The sequence below is a fragment of the Mesitornis unicolor genome, unplaced genomic scaffold (genome assembly GCF_000695765.1).
Source record: "Mesitornis unicolor isolate BGI_N332 unplaced genomic scaffold, ASM69576v1 scaffold27836, whole genome shotgun sequence".
NCBI lineage: Eukaryota > Metazoa > Chordata > Aves > Mesitornithiformes > Mesitornithidae > Mesitornis > Mesitornis unicolor.
This window is the reverse complement of record NW_010190743.1, coordinates 37,311-49,855: the sequence shown is the minus strand read 5'-3', so window position 1 is coordinate 49,855 and position 12,545 is coordinate 37,311. Positions and strand designations below refer to the sequence as shown.

The window sequence follows — 12,545 nt, the reverse complement described above, 5'->3', positions numbered from 1 at the left end:
TGCCCAAGACCTGGGCAGTTGTGCTGCCTCTCCTGAGAGCATGCCACTCCAACGCATGCCTGGCTGCAGCTGAGCAGAGCCCGACCCTTTCCAGGCTGAGCATGCAGCAAGGGGGCCCCAGTTCTGGTTAGCTTCCCCACACTGGCTTCCTGGTAGTTTTGCAGGGAGGCAGGAGAGTTTTCAGTGAGCTGTGGGGAGAGATTGACTAGAAACCTGCCCATCTTTCCTCTGAGACCTGACACAAGCTGTCTTCTTCCTTGCAGAGAGAGCTGCTCCCTGGGCTGCCTCCCTCGCCCTTCCCAAATGTGAGCACATCACAGTGCAAAGAGCCTCCTCTTGTCTTCAAGACACTTGCTTCTGCCTCCCATTCTTTTGTCCAAAAAAGAAAAAGCCAAACCAAATCAGTCCACAAAGAACTTGTCATGATCTAAGGAGGAGGCTCTGGAGTCTCAGTCACCTCTTTGCTTCCCAAGATCCTGGCTGTAGGCTGGAATTTGTGTCCTCAACTTCAGGGGATCAGCTACGAATAATCAAGATCTTGGATACTTTTGATTTTTGTTTTTATTTGAATCCTTTCAACCGAGAAGCTGAAGCTGTCACTGCTAAAACCCCGGGTTTTTTTCCCAAGCATGTCAGAAAGCTGGCAGCAGCAACAGCAGCAGCAACCGCAGCAGCCACCGCCACCGCAGCAGCACCACGCTGGGGCAGCCGCCCTCCCAGAACACTCCATCCCACCCAGCACTGCTGACAACCCGTTGGGCTGTGCCGTCTACGGCATCCTGCTCCAGCCGGACCCCGGTCTGCAGCACCACCAGCACGCCCCCATCCAGGCTGGGGAGCCGTCCCACAAATGCGGGGTGTGTGGCCACGACCTCACTCACCTCTCCAACCCCCATGAGCACCAGTGCTTGCCAGGCCATGACCGCTCTTTCCAGTGTACCCAGTGCCTGAAGATCTTCCACCAGGCCACTGACCTTCTTGAACACCAGTGCATCCAGGTGGAGCAGAAGCCCTTTGTGTGCGGCGTCTGCAAGATGGGCTTCTCCCTCCTGACCTCGCTGGCGCAGCACCACAACGTCCACAACGGCAATGCCATGAAGTGCTCTATCTGCGAGAAGACGTACAAGCCACCCGAGACGGAGCATTCGCAGCCTCTTGACCCCTCGGAGAAGCCCTACAGCTGCTCCATCTGTCAGAAAACCTTCAAACACCTCTCGGAGCTGTCCCGGCACGAGCGCATCCACACAGGTGAGAAGCCGTACAAGTGCATGCTGTGCGACAAGAGCTTCAGCCAGTCGTCCCACCTGGTGCACCACAAACGGACGCACAGCTCGGAACGGCCCTACAAATGCACGGTGTGCGAGAAGACCTTCAAGCACCGCTCCCACCTGGTGCGCCACATGTACGCCCACTCAGGAGAGCACCTCTTCAAGTGCAACGTCTGCGAGCTGCACTTCAAGGAGTCGTCGGAGCTGCTGCAGCACCCCTGCACCCCCAGCGGGGAGCGGCCCTTCCGCTGCGGCGAGTGCCAGAAGGCCTTCAAGCGCCCCTCGGACCTGCGGCAGCACGAGCGCACGCACAGCGAGGAGCGGCCCTTCAAGTGTGACCTCTGCCAGATGAGCTTCAAGCAGCAGTACGCCCTCATGCGCCACCGCCGCACGCACAAGGCCGAGGAGCCCTTCAAGTGCAACCTGTGCGAGAAGGGCTTCGTGCAGCCCTCGCACTTGGTGTACCACCAGCACGTGCATGGCATAGAGAACCTCTTCAAGTGCAACGTGTGCCAGAAGGGCTTCAACCAGTCCTCGGAGCTGCTGCGGCACAAGTGCGTGCAGAACGCGGAGCGGCCCTTCAAGTGCGCGGTGTGCAATAAGTCCTACAAGCGGGCCTCGGCTCTGCAGAAGCACCAGCTGGCCCACTGCGCCGAGAAGCCGCTCAAGTGCACGCTCTGTGAGAGACGTTTCTTCTCCTCCTCCGAGTTCGTGCAGCACCGCTGCGACCCGGCCCGCGAGAAGCCCCTCAAGTGCCCCGACTGTGAAAAGCGATTCAAGTACGCCTCGGACCTGCAGCGCCACCGGCGCGTGCACACAGGCGAGAAGCCCTACAAGTGCCCCTCCTGCGAGAAGGCCTTCAAGCAGCGCGAGCACCTCAACAAGCACCACAGCGTGCATGCCCGGGAGCAGCAGTACAAGTGCATGTGGTGTGGGGAACGGTTCCTGGACTTGGGCCTGCTGCAGGAGCACAGCGTCCAGCACACGGCCGAGGGTGCCTACCAGGTGGCTGCCTGCTTGCCATGAGCCTCCCGCCCCTCGGCAGCTTGCAGCTTGCATGTGATGCTCCTGAGCCTTGGCCTCCCCGTCCTTCTCCTCGGTTGTAGGCGGCCTCCAGAGAGTTTGGGGGAAAGGGGAGGTACGGTGAGCGGGCAGGTAAACTTTCCTCTGGCCTCTGTGGCTGACCTGTATCGCAGGGACGATGGACGATATGAAAAGCTTGAAGGGGTGGAGAGGAAAGGAGGGAAGTGGGGAGAGAATACGATGCCTGTAGTTGCTTGGTGTCCCCTGGACTGTAGTTCACGCTGTACCTGCAGTTCAGTGCTGGGAGCTCAGCTGCCCGTTGTGGGCACCAGCCCTTCACCCCTTTCCCCTGCCCTGCCTGATGGATTCAGTGGGGACGGCTTGGGGACCCCTCCTGGACAGGGCTCGGACACAAGGCAGAGCCAACCCTCCCTTCTCCCGGGGTGCGCTGCTCGGTGAGGAAGTGGTCGGTTTCCTCTGCTGGGATCTCGCAAACTTCTTGGTCCAAGCTGAGTTGAGAGGCCCATCTCAGATCATTAGCATTGATTGACTGCCCTGACCTCTCTGTCTTTCTAGAGCGTAGAAAGGGAAAAGCCATGGGGCTGCACAGCTCCAAAATGCACTTTGGCATTGCTGCTTTTGCAGTCGCTGGCTGTCACACTCTGCCAGGGTTCTGAGCAAACCTGCCCACCTCCTGTCCCTGCTGGCAGCACTGGGATGCTCCTGGATAGCTGGGCTAGGAGAGCCCCATACCCTGCTCCTGGCCGAGAGCCTGGCATTTAAGACCGAGCTCTCCTGCCAAAATTTACCTCCAGCCCCCAGGCCCCTTCCCTCTTTGCACCACTTGGGCTGTTAGCGTTCCTTCAGGGGGGATCAGGCAAAGGGCTGTCCCAGCGGTTTGAACACTAAAGGGTGAGGTGAACACTACGAACAACGAACAACTTCGGAGAAGTTACCAGTGATAACCATGCCGTGTGCCAGGGGCTTGGTGTCTGAGGGAATTTGCTGGGGAGACCCAGAGCAAGCCAGGAGGATCCTTCCCGGCCTGCAGGCTCAGCTCCATGGAGAGGGGAAGGTTAGCAGTGGGTAAAGGAGTGTATTTTTTTCCCCTCTTGCGGGAGTCCTGTTTTACCCCTTTACTCTTTCTTTACCTCTTCTGTATTTTTCAGGTTTTGCACAGTTCTTGTAAACATCACTTACAAATAAATTTCCCCTAGCAAGGTCGATGCAGCCTCAGGTGTTTTCCTCTGCAGGATTTTGCTGGCTTCTCACGACCGAGAGACCCGTTACGTGCCAGTTAGATGCCTTGGAGTTTGAAGGTGTGCTTAACTAGGTTGCCCACCAGCCTTCCCCTCTCCGTCTTTGGAGATACTAAGATGTTAAATACCCATCTGGGAAGATATTCAAGCCCTGACTGAATGTGGTCCTGGACAGCCAGCTGTAACTGACCCTGCTCAAGCAGGAGATTGAACTAGATCATCTCCACAGGTCCCTGCCAGCGTGAGCTCTTCTGTGATGATGGCTGGCCCTGGTGTGAGGTAGGAGTGCTGTGATGAGCTGTAATTAGCGATCAGCAGCCAGAAGTTGCCCATGTGCTGCACAGGTGATGAGGACAAGTTTAATGTTGTCCATGGCAAGTATAGACAGATTGACCTTGCTGAGAATTGGGCCGTGCCTGCTTTGCTGGTAGGGGATGCTCATTTAAAAGGGAGAAAGGCTTTTGTTTCTATTTCCAGCACGGTGAGGGGGAATGGGGTGTGTTTTTGGAGACAGACACAGTTCAGTGACAGGTCTGGCCCTGGGGCTGAGTCTTCTTCATGTGCAGCTTTAAGGAGCTTAAAGCAGACCTTGCTCTCTGCTGCCCAAGGAAGAGGAGACCGATGGTTATTTTACTTCATGCTGCCTCAAAGACGTAGAACTTCCTACCAAGTTTTCTGTCCGTGTTTCTTTTTTTTCTTTTTTTTAAAGCAGTTTGTTAATATTCATTAAAAAATACTGTATAGTTTAACTTGATGTCATACTGAATCTTTTTTTTTAAAAAGTGATAACTTGGATTTTTAAAGAGCTCTTTGGTTCGAGGTAGCTGCTTTTTGCTGGTTAATATGTAGTAAGTTCAGTGTGTGCTTTACTGTAGGAGTAAGAATGAGTCCAAACCAAGGAAGGCTGCTCCTGTCTTTACAGAAGGGCTTGGTGGTGGCAGAGGCTGCAAGGAGTGGACTGGAGCCAGCTGAGGAGCACAGCACCCACCTGATCCTCACTCTGCTCCTGCCTCATCCTGTGGTTGGCTCTGCTCTGGGCCAAAGCAGCAGCTTCATTGGTTGCCCTGACCACTTGATCATGGCACTGTGGGCTTGCACAGGGGCTACTCTTCAGGAGGAAGAGGGCGTGAAATGGGGAGCACTGGAGCCTCCAGGGGCTTTTGGAGCCTCTCGGATATCAGCTGGACACAGGGAATGCTGGAGAGCATTTTCCTTGTGCTGAGCAGCTGGGAAAGCCCTTGGTGTCCCAGTGAGGAGCTCCGGCTCTGCTTAGGATGTGACAACAGCCAACCAGGGCCCCAGGCACAGAAAGCATCGTCAGGAGAGAGGAAGGGCTGCCGGGTAGGAACAAGTCCAGGTCCTCAGCCGGTGCCTGTGAGTAGGTGCCTCCATGTTCAGAAACTTCCTGGTGCGGCCTTAGAGCATCATTCGGTAGGACTGGTAATGAACCCGTGTTGACTCGGTCTCTTCATCTTGTTTCCTGTCCTGCAACAGCCCAAATCCACTAGAAGCCCATGGTGGCTTCTGCTGCCAAACCTCGCTGCCATCAGGTGGAGGACCTGCATGGTGCCCTGGGTGTATTTTTAGAGGGAGATTGTTTGGAAGCAGCTGTGTTGTGCGCAGGCTGGCTGGGGGAGCTGGTCCATCTCCATTGCTGTGCCTTTGGGTCGTGTTTTGTACCATGAGGTGTTGGAAACAGCAGGAGGTGCGTGAGTGTCGGAAGCTGGGTGGGGAGGCAGGGGCTGGCCTGGGGCCAATGTCCCCAGGATGTCACACTGACGGACTGTGCTCACCGCTGGTGTTTCCTTGTCAGACCAAAGTGTGGTTGCAGCCTAAGCCCCTTGGGGGTAAAACGCGTTTCTCTCTGTACCTGTGTTGCATTTCACTTCGAACATTTATTTCAAGAGGCCTCAGGCTTCTGCATGCTCCCTCTGCTTGGCCTCTCACATCTCTCATTGCCTCACAGCACCCCAGAGGGTCACTGTGCTGGAGCTGCTGTTGTGTCAGCCCCATGGCAAGTGGTTGCGAACCTGCCCGAGGGTGCTCAGTAGGGCTGGAGTAGGGGATGGTCCCCCCTGAAGGGTTGTTCCCTTGGGCAGGCAGCCAGAGCATAGAATGTGTCGAGGAGGCAGTGAGGAGGGTCAGATTGGCTGGAGGTGGCGTGGATGTTGTCCAGGAGATAAATCCTGCTCTCTAGGGCTGCTGTTCCTCTGGCTTCTGGGTCCAGGAAGAAGGTAGTCTGTTACCTGGGCTTTTTTTCAATCTTCAGTTCTCCTTGCCCTACCTACAGGATGGCTTTACCCGTGACTCAGCCCCTTCCCTTCCACAGCTATTTTGCTTATACTTTTATAAGAACTTTTAGGCGGCTTTGCCCTTTCTTCAAGTCTTTATTTGTAAGCAGCAGTTTGGTTTTCATCCCTTTTTCCATTTAGATTGCGAGGTCTCTTCCCCCCTCTCCTCCTCCCTCCACCAATTTCCTCTCGCAGGCTGGATCCAGAGGGTACCAAACCACCGATGATGCAGTCGGGCGCTTGAGACCCAAATCCTACTGGGATCCAGGGGGTGCTTCTGGTCCTTCCCCTGTGTCCGTCTTGCTGGTGGCACCTGTGTCCTGGCAGCTTGGCCTGGCTGGGTCATGTCTGTGGTACGTGGTGAGGAAGTCCCAGCCAGGACCAGGAGCCAGAGCAGAGCCGTAGGAAACGGGCACTGGGGTGAGAGGCCATTTCTGTGGTGGGTCCTTTTGCCTGGGAATTGAGTCAGTGAAGGGCTGTCAGATGTTCCTGGGGAGAAGTCGTGGTGCTGGGAAGGCTGGGCCTGCTCAGTTCCTCTGGGGATCCCTGTGGAGCGGCTGAGCTGAGTTAGCCATGGCATGGACACCCCTGGGACCACGGGTGTGCCTGGGTGGCCCTGCCAGCTCTCTGGGGAGTAGATGCCATCCCTGTGATCTGGGTGGGATGAGGTGCACACTCTGGTCTTGGGGTTCTTGTGCTCGGGCAGTGGGCAAGGGGGGAAGCATCCCCTGACAGTGGTTTGGGACCATCTCCAAGTGCTCAAGCCTGACCTTGCACTGTTTGGAGGGAGGAGAGCACTTTCTACAATTCCCTTGAGTATATACCATCAAGTCCAGGCTGCAGCGGGAGCCTGCCTATTAACAATGAGCAAAAAATCCCCCTGTTGCTCTTCAGAGTTTGACTTTTCCTCTGCTGAACAGTGAGTTCACGTGTGGGAAGGTTCCTGTGCACGCAGGCAGGATGCTGAGATGCAATAATGGTGGGATGGCCAGGTTTGGGGGCGGCAGCTTTCCCGCAGGCCCTGCTGAGCACAGCCTCTCCCTGCTGCCAGGCTGCCCCTGTGGCATCTCCCAGCAGCCGCCTCCGCCACTTTGTGGACGTCAAGATGCTGCTCTCACAGCACACCTGGGATGCTCAGCAGGGGAACAGGACCACAGGTGGGAGCTGGACCATGCTTTGGCTCTGAATTCATCCGAGCTGTGAATCCAAGGGATTTCATGGCTGGTGAGGTTCTCGGGCTCCTCCTAAGCTGCGCTGGTGCCTCCAACAAGTTCCCAGGGCCGTGGGAAGTTGTGACAAAGGATGATGAGGTTTGTGTGGCTTGCAGTGCCTTTAACACTGCTCTCCGTGTGTTTCTAAGATGATGATACTCCATGTATGTGTGTATATATATATTGTATTAACACATCCCGCTCTTCTGTGTGAGTGTCAAATGGTTTTGCTTTACTAATAAATTTATAGTTATTTATACCTTCCTGTGGGTATGTAAGATCTCTGGAGCGGAGGCTGTGTGCAGGGCACCACCTCCCCTGTCTGTCTTTGTGCTCTGTCTGGCTCTGCTTAGTTTTTGGGGTTTTTTTCAGCTTTTCTTTCTTTCTCCTGAACTTTTTTGATGGAGAAATGATGCTTCGTCCTCCTGGTAACCCAAAATTGAGACACGGGGTACAGGCAGGCTCCCAGGAGCTGAGAGGAAATGTGAGCAGAGGATGCTCTGCCTGCCAGAAAGCACCTGTTTAGGAGGCAGAAGGCGATGCACGCTGTGCTCTGAGGACCCCAGCCCCATGCACAACTCTCAGCTTTCCCACAGGTGTGGTTTTTTTGCATCCCCCCCATCCTGTGATGGCAGGAGAGGAACCCACTACCTCCATCCTGCACCCAGGCCAGGTGAGAGCTGTGTTTGTCTCCTGATCACTGAGAAAATGCTTCTGGCTGACGGTTTGGGAAGGGATGGGAAACTGAGGCAAGAGTGGGGACAGCATTTGCCCAGGATTCTGCAGCTGGGAGATGTCTCAGCATCCCTTCTCAGCGGGCTGCTCCATTCAGAGCTCCTTAAATTACAGTGGAGAGGTGGTGAGGAGGAGGGATGTCCATGTTCTGGGGAAGGGGCAGGACGCCCTTCCCTTTTGCTGATGCTCCACTGAGTCACTGGTCCCTCTGCAGCAGCTGTGCTGAACCCCAGGAGGGCCTTGGTGCCGTCGCGCAGGATCGTGCCCTGTGGCAGAAGGGCGATACCTTTCCTAGCCACTGTAATTTCTTATTCCTGGGTGGATGATTTCTGTGGGAAGATGAAAAGTTAAACCGCAGCCGATAGCCCTAAGCTGTGCCTGTGTTTGAACCTTGCGGTTTGAGGAAATACTCCATATCCTCAGGGCAGGCAAGCAAACTGCATCGGCACCACCAGTGCTTTACTCAGGCTTTACTTTCTTGTATTCTTCCTTAAATGACAGCGAAGCTACTTAAATTTTGCACATGCCAGAGCCCCAGGAGTGATTGGTGGGAAGCAGCATCCTCACCTTATCAGGAGCCACTTAAGGTCTGGTTGCAAGACCTGAGCTGCTTGGCAGCTGTTTTGTGTGCAGATATCATCACTGATCCCTCCTGCCTTACCCCATGAATGTAAAAGCTGGGGACAGAAGTGAAAGGACAGCAGAAGCGGATGGAAAGCAGCTCTCCAGCAAACGTGCCAGGAGTGCTGGGAGCATCACCAAGGTGAGCAGCCGAACCTTCCCCTTCCTCCCTGAGGTTCCTCCCAAGCCTTTGCTTGCAGAAATAAATCAAAGACCTTCGTAGGCAGGTCTGGCTCAAAGAGGAGGTGTCTCCAGAGTCCTTGGAGGAGATGCAGGTTTAGCCACCAGCAGATGCTGGGGTTTTTTAACCCCTCGCTGCAGGATTTCATGAGCCTGAGCCTGCAAAAGTCCACTCAAAACTGTCCCTGTCACTGTTCTTTCAGGCAGTGTCGTATTCTCAGGTGGGACCTGGGCAGCCTTGCTCCCTTCGCAGGCGTGGTTTTTCCTGGTGGTGTAGGGTTTTTGAGGCTCGTCACAGCAGCTCCCATGTCCTGCTTTCAGAGCTGAGGCTCCACTGCCATCCGCAGCCCTAGCACAGGGGTCAGCACACATCTTGCAGCAGGGAGCAAAGGTTTTTGCCCCCCAATGTGGAGGTGTGGGTTTGGGGCAGCTGAAGTTGTCTGGAGATCTGCGAGCAGGCGCTGTGCCAGCCCTGGGCTGGGGTCTGAGCCCTCCTCAGGCGGGGGAAACTGAGATTATTTGGTCTGCCTGGCCTGGTATGGGAGCCCTGAGCTTCTCTCCTGGCCACTATGGAGAGTTCGTTGCCGATTCTGCTGGGCCAGGGACAGCTCTGCTACAGAGTCACAGGGAGCAAAGTGAGGAGACCTGAGACTGCGTAGTGGCTTTGGTGGCCATAGTGAGAGTGTAGCAAACACAGAATCACAGAATCACAGCAAACACCTTTGATTCATGTTTCTGCTGTTAAAATCGGAGGCTAATGCTGAGCTGTAAGCAGTCATCACTCCTCTTCAGAGTGAACAGTATCTCAGAAGTACAGGAATGCTTTTTGGTCAGCTTCCCCAGGCCCAGCGATTGACAGGGTGTGATTTGGGAGACAGCTGCTCCATGCCTCAGTTTCCCTAGCTGTGAACCAAAGCTGCAGAGGTGCCAAGCCAGGACTGGGCAGGATGGATACTTGTTTCTTGCCAGACTGGGGACACCCATGGGGACAGGGAAGGAGGAATCAGGCTGGGGTCTCTGGCACTGCTCTGGGGAGCTCTGACCAAAGCCAGAAGCTGAGGCTGGATGTCAAGCAGTGAAGCCGGGCTGGTACCAAGGTTCTGATGTGTAACTACGGCCGAGATTAGGGGTGGTGGGAAAGTCTGGCAGTCATGCAGGGACAGAGCTAAACGGATCAAGCAGCAATTGGCAGGCTCAGCACAGGGAGGCTTAGCTCAGCCCCGCACAGATTTGCTGCCTCCTGCCCCAGTTCCTCGGGGTTGGGGCAGAGCCACAGGTGGATCATCTTTGGGCACATCACCCTGGGCACAGCCCCTCGCACCGCCCCACAGGGTTTCAGCAGCCCCATTGCAGCTCAGCTGCGTATCCCCATGCCCACCTGGGCAAGACGGTGCCTTTCCCGTAGCGCTGCCAGACTCACAGCTGGCTGGTGAGTGCCTGGGGTAGCTTTGGCTGCTCCAGGGATTTTGAGGGTGCTCAGACCTACTTAATTTTAGGGTTTTCTTTGCGCTATCCCACACCAAAACCAGGCTGGCTTCTGGGAGCTGGGGCATTGGGGACAGCTGGGTGCCAGTAATCCCATTTGCGGGCAGTGCTGGGCTAATCCCCACAGAGCTCTGAGCGGATTGGGTGGGCTTGGGGGGGTCAGTGTGAGCTGTGGTGGCCAAGGGAGCCCACACATCCCAGTGGTGTCTTCCTGAGGAGGCAGCGGTGAGTGCGTGGGGGTAAGTGGCACCGATGGAGGCGAGGGATGTGGCTGGTGTTTCTGCAGGGCCACTTCCGCACATCGTGGCGGGATTTGGTGCTCCAAAGCAGAGCTGGAGGATGAGCTGAGACAGGAGCACGGGCCCATGAAGAGTGATGCTGCAAGGGTGACAGAGCTGGGTAATGTGAAGGGGTTTGGTGTGATGTTGGAGGGGAGGGAAAGGCCATGGTGCTCCCTGCTCTGACTGGGGATGGTGGCTCTGCGTCCTGCTTCTTGCTCTCGGAGACTGGGGCCCTTCGCCTGCTGACGTGAGCCCCATGGAGCTCTCGTGGCAGTCGGTGATACCAGGGGGATTGCATGTGGCTGCCGGCTCCTTGCTGCCATCACAGGCAAATCCTGGCTGCTTATTCCTATACCTTCCAGCAACTTGGTTTTCTGGGGACCCACAGATGTTTCTGTCCCTCTCCTGTTCAGATGTGCCAGAGGAACGGTCCTGGCTCTCCACTTTCCTTCCTGGGCCAAGGACAGGCTTAAGCTCCAGGCTCTCACCTCTGCGCAAGCTTATATCGAGGGAGGGGGAGACCTCGACGATCACAGGGGGCTTGCTCTAGCCTCGGGGGGCTTTCTTGGGTCTTGTTTGGGCTCAGCAGTGTACGTTGGCCCTGAAGTTCTTTGGGACCTGTGAAGATCCCTAAGTATGGGTGGAAATGCTGCTATACTGCACGGTGCTGCTGGATTTTCCTTGCTGTTCCTGGGGCATTTGCAGCTTCTTAATCCTTTACACCCAGTGCAGGTAAAAGGCAATTTCTTATTTGGTTTTTGGTCTTCAGGCCTCCTGGGAAATGTTTTACAGCCACCCTGTCCTACTCTGGGGACATGGGGGTCTCCAGGAGAGCTGACCCTGCCTGTGGTGTGCGGGGACTGCAGGACTGCGTGGGGTGATGCTTTGGACGCATCCAAACCTAGCTCCTGGGCTTGTCTGAGGTGGGGGCACACAGAGAGCTGAGGACGTGTGTCATCTCGCCCTGGTTGAGATTGGAGATGCCAGACTTTGGACAGCCCCCATGAAACTCCTCAAGGGATTGGAAGGCGTTCTGTGTGCCCAAAAGCTGAGTGAGGGGTTAATGCAGAGAGTCTGACACTGAGCAGCTGCCAGCCTGCAGTCTCTGCTCCACAGCACTGGGGCTGTGGGTTAACCTGGGACCAAAACTCCCGTGTGGTCTCCTGGCCAGGCTGGATGGAGCGCAAGGATCTGCTTTCTTGTGCGCTTCGCAGGAACCTCCTGTGAGCAGCAGCATGAGGGCGGCCTGAGATCCTCCAGCAGAATGGAGTGTCTTTGGAAGGGCATTTTGGGCAAAGTGGAGCTCTTTGGAGGGGCAGCAGCAGAAGACGTCCCCAGTTTGAGCTGTACAAGAACTCCAGTCCTGTACCCAGGCATGGGAACATGGAACATTGCTTGGCTTGCTGGTGCTGCATCCCAGCCTGCAGTTACACCAAGGAGGAATGGGGGGGGACTCAAAACAACCGAGCAAACAGAGCTTGAACAGCTGAATCCCTGCGCTGCAGCATCTTATTTTTACCTACCCCATCAATATCTCAGCAGCCACAGCAAGTCAGTGCTGGCTGCCTTCGCTGCCCACCCCAGGGCCCCAGGCGGGTGCTTGCCCCAGTGGCCACCATGGCCCTGGGCCATAGCCAAAAGGTGACAGAGCAGAGTTGTTTCTTAGGGGCAGGATGAGTTGGTATGGGTGTTGGGACATGAACTTGCTCATAAAAAAAAATCTGCTTGAATTACTGTTGGTTTTCAACCTTTGAATGGAAAATGAAGGGGAGTGTAGAGGACCCTGAGCAGAGCATCACGGTTTCTGTGATCCATCTGCTACAGCTTCACAAGTGCTTCTCTGTGTGTGAACCTGGCTGTGGAGAGTTGTGCAAAAAAAACCTCAAAACTAAATGAGTGGTTACATCTGGGAAAAGCAATTTTAACTGAGCCTGTGAACTTAAAATAGAGGGCATAGTTTGCCCATGATAACGCTGATGGGTCAGGGGTTGAGCTGGGTTTGGCCTGGCTGTGCTGCAGTGCCACATTTCCCAAGCAGGACACAGCAACGGGAGGACACCAAGGACCTTTTGGGGCTGCCCTGGGGACATCGTGAGTGGTCAGCACACCTGGTATTCCCTGGGGAGCGTGCATCACTGCTGCTGGCCTCTTGCTGGCTGGAGACCCCTCCTCACCACCCACAGGTGGAGGG

General features: G+C 55.5%; 1 protein-coding gene across 1 annotated transcript; it reads left to right on the top strand.

Annotated features, from left to right (window-relative positions):
• The first annotated feature begins 629 nt into the window (after window positions 1–629).
• ZNF319 (zinc finger protein 319) lies at window positions 630–2,482 on the top strand. The gene has a single exon (XM_010186514.1). The coding sequence runs from the start codon at window positions 630–632 to the stop codon at window positions 2,292–2,294; it is 1,665 nt and encodes a 554-aa protein (XP_010184816.1). The 3' UTR covers window positions 2,295–2,482.
• The last annotated feature ends 10,063 nt before the right edge of the window (window positions 2,483–12,545 follow it).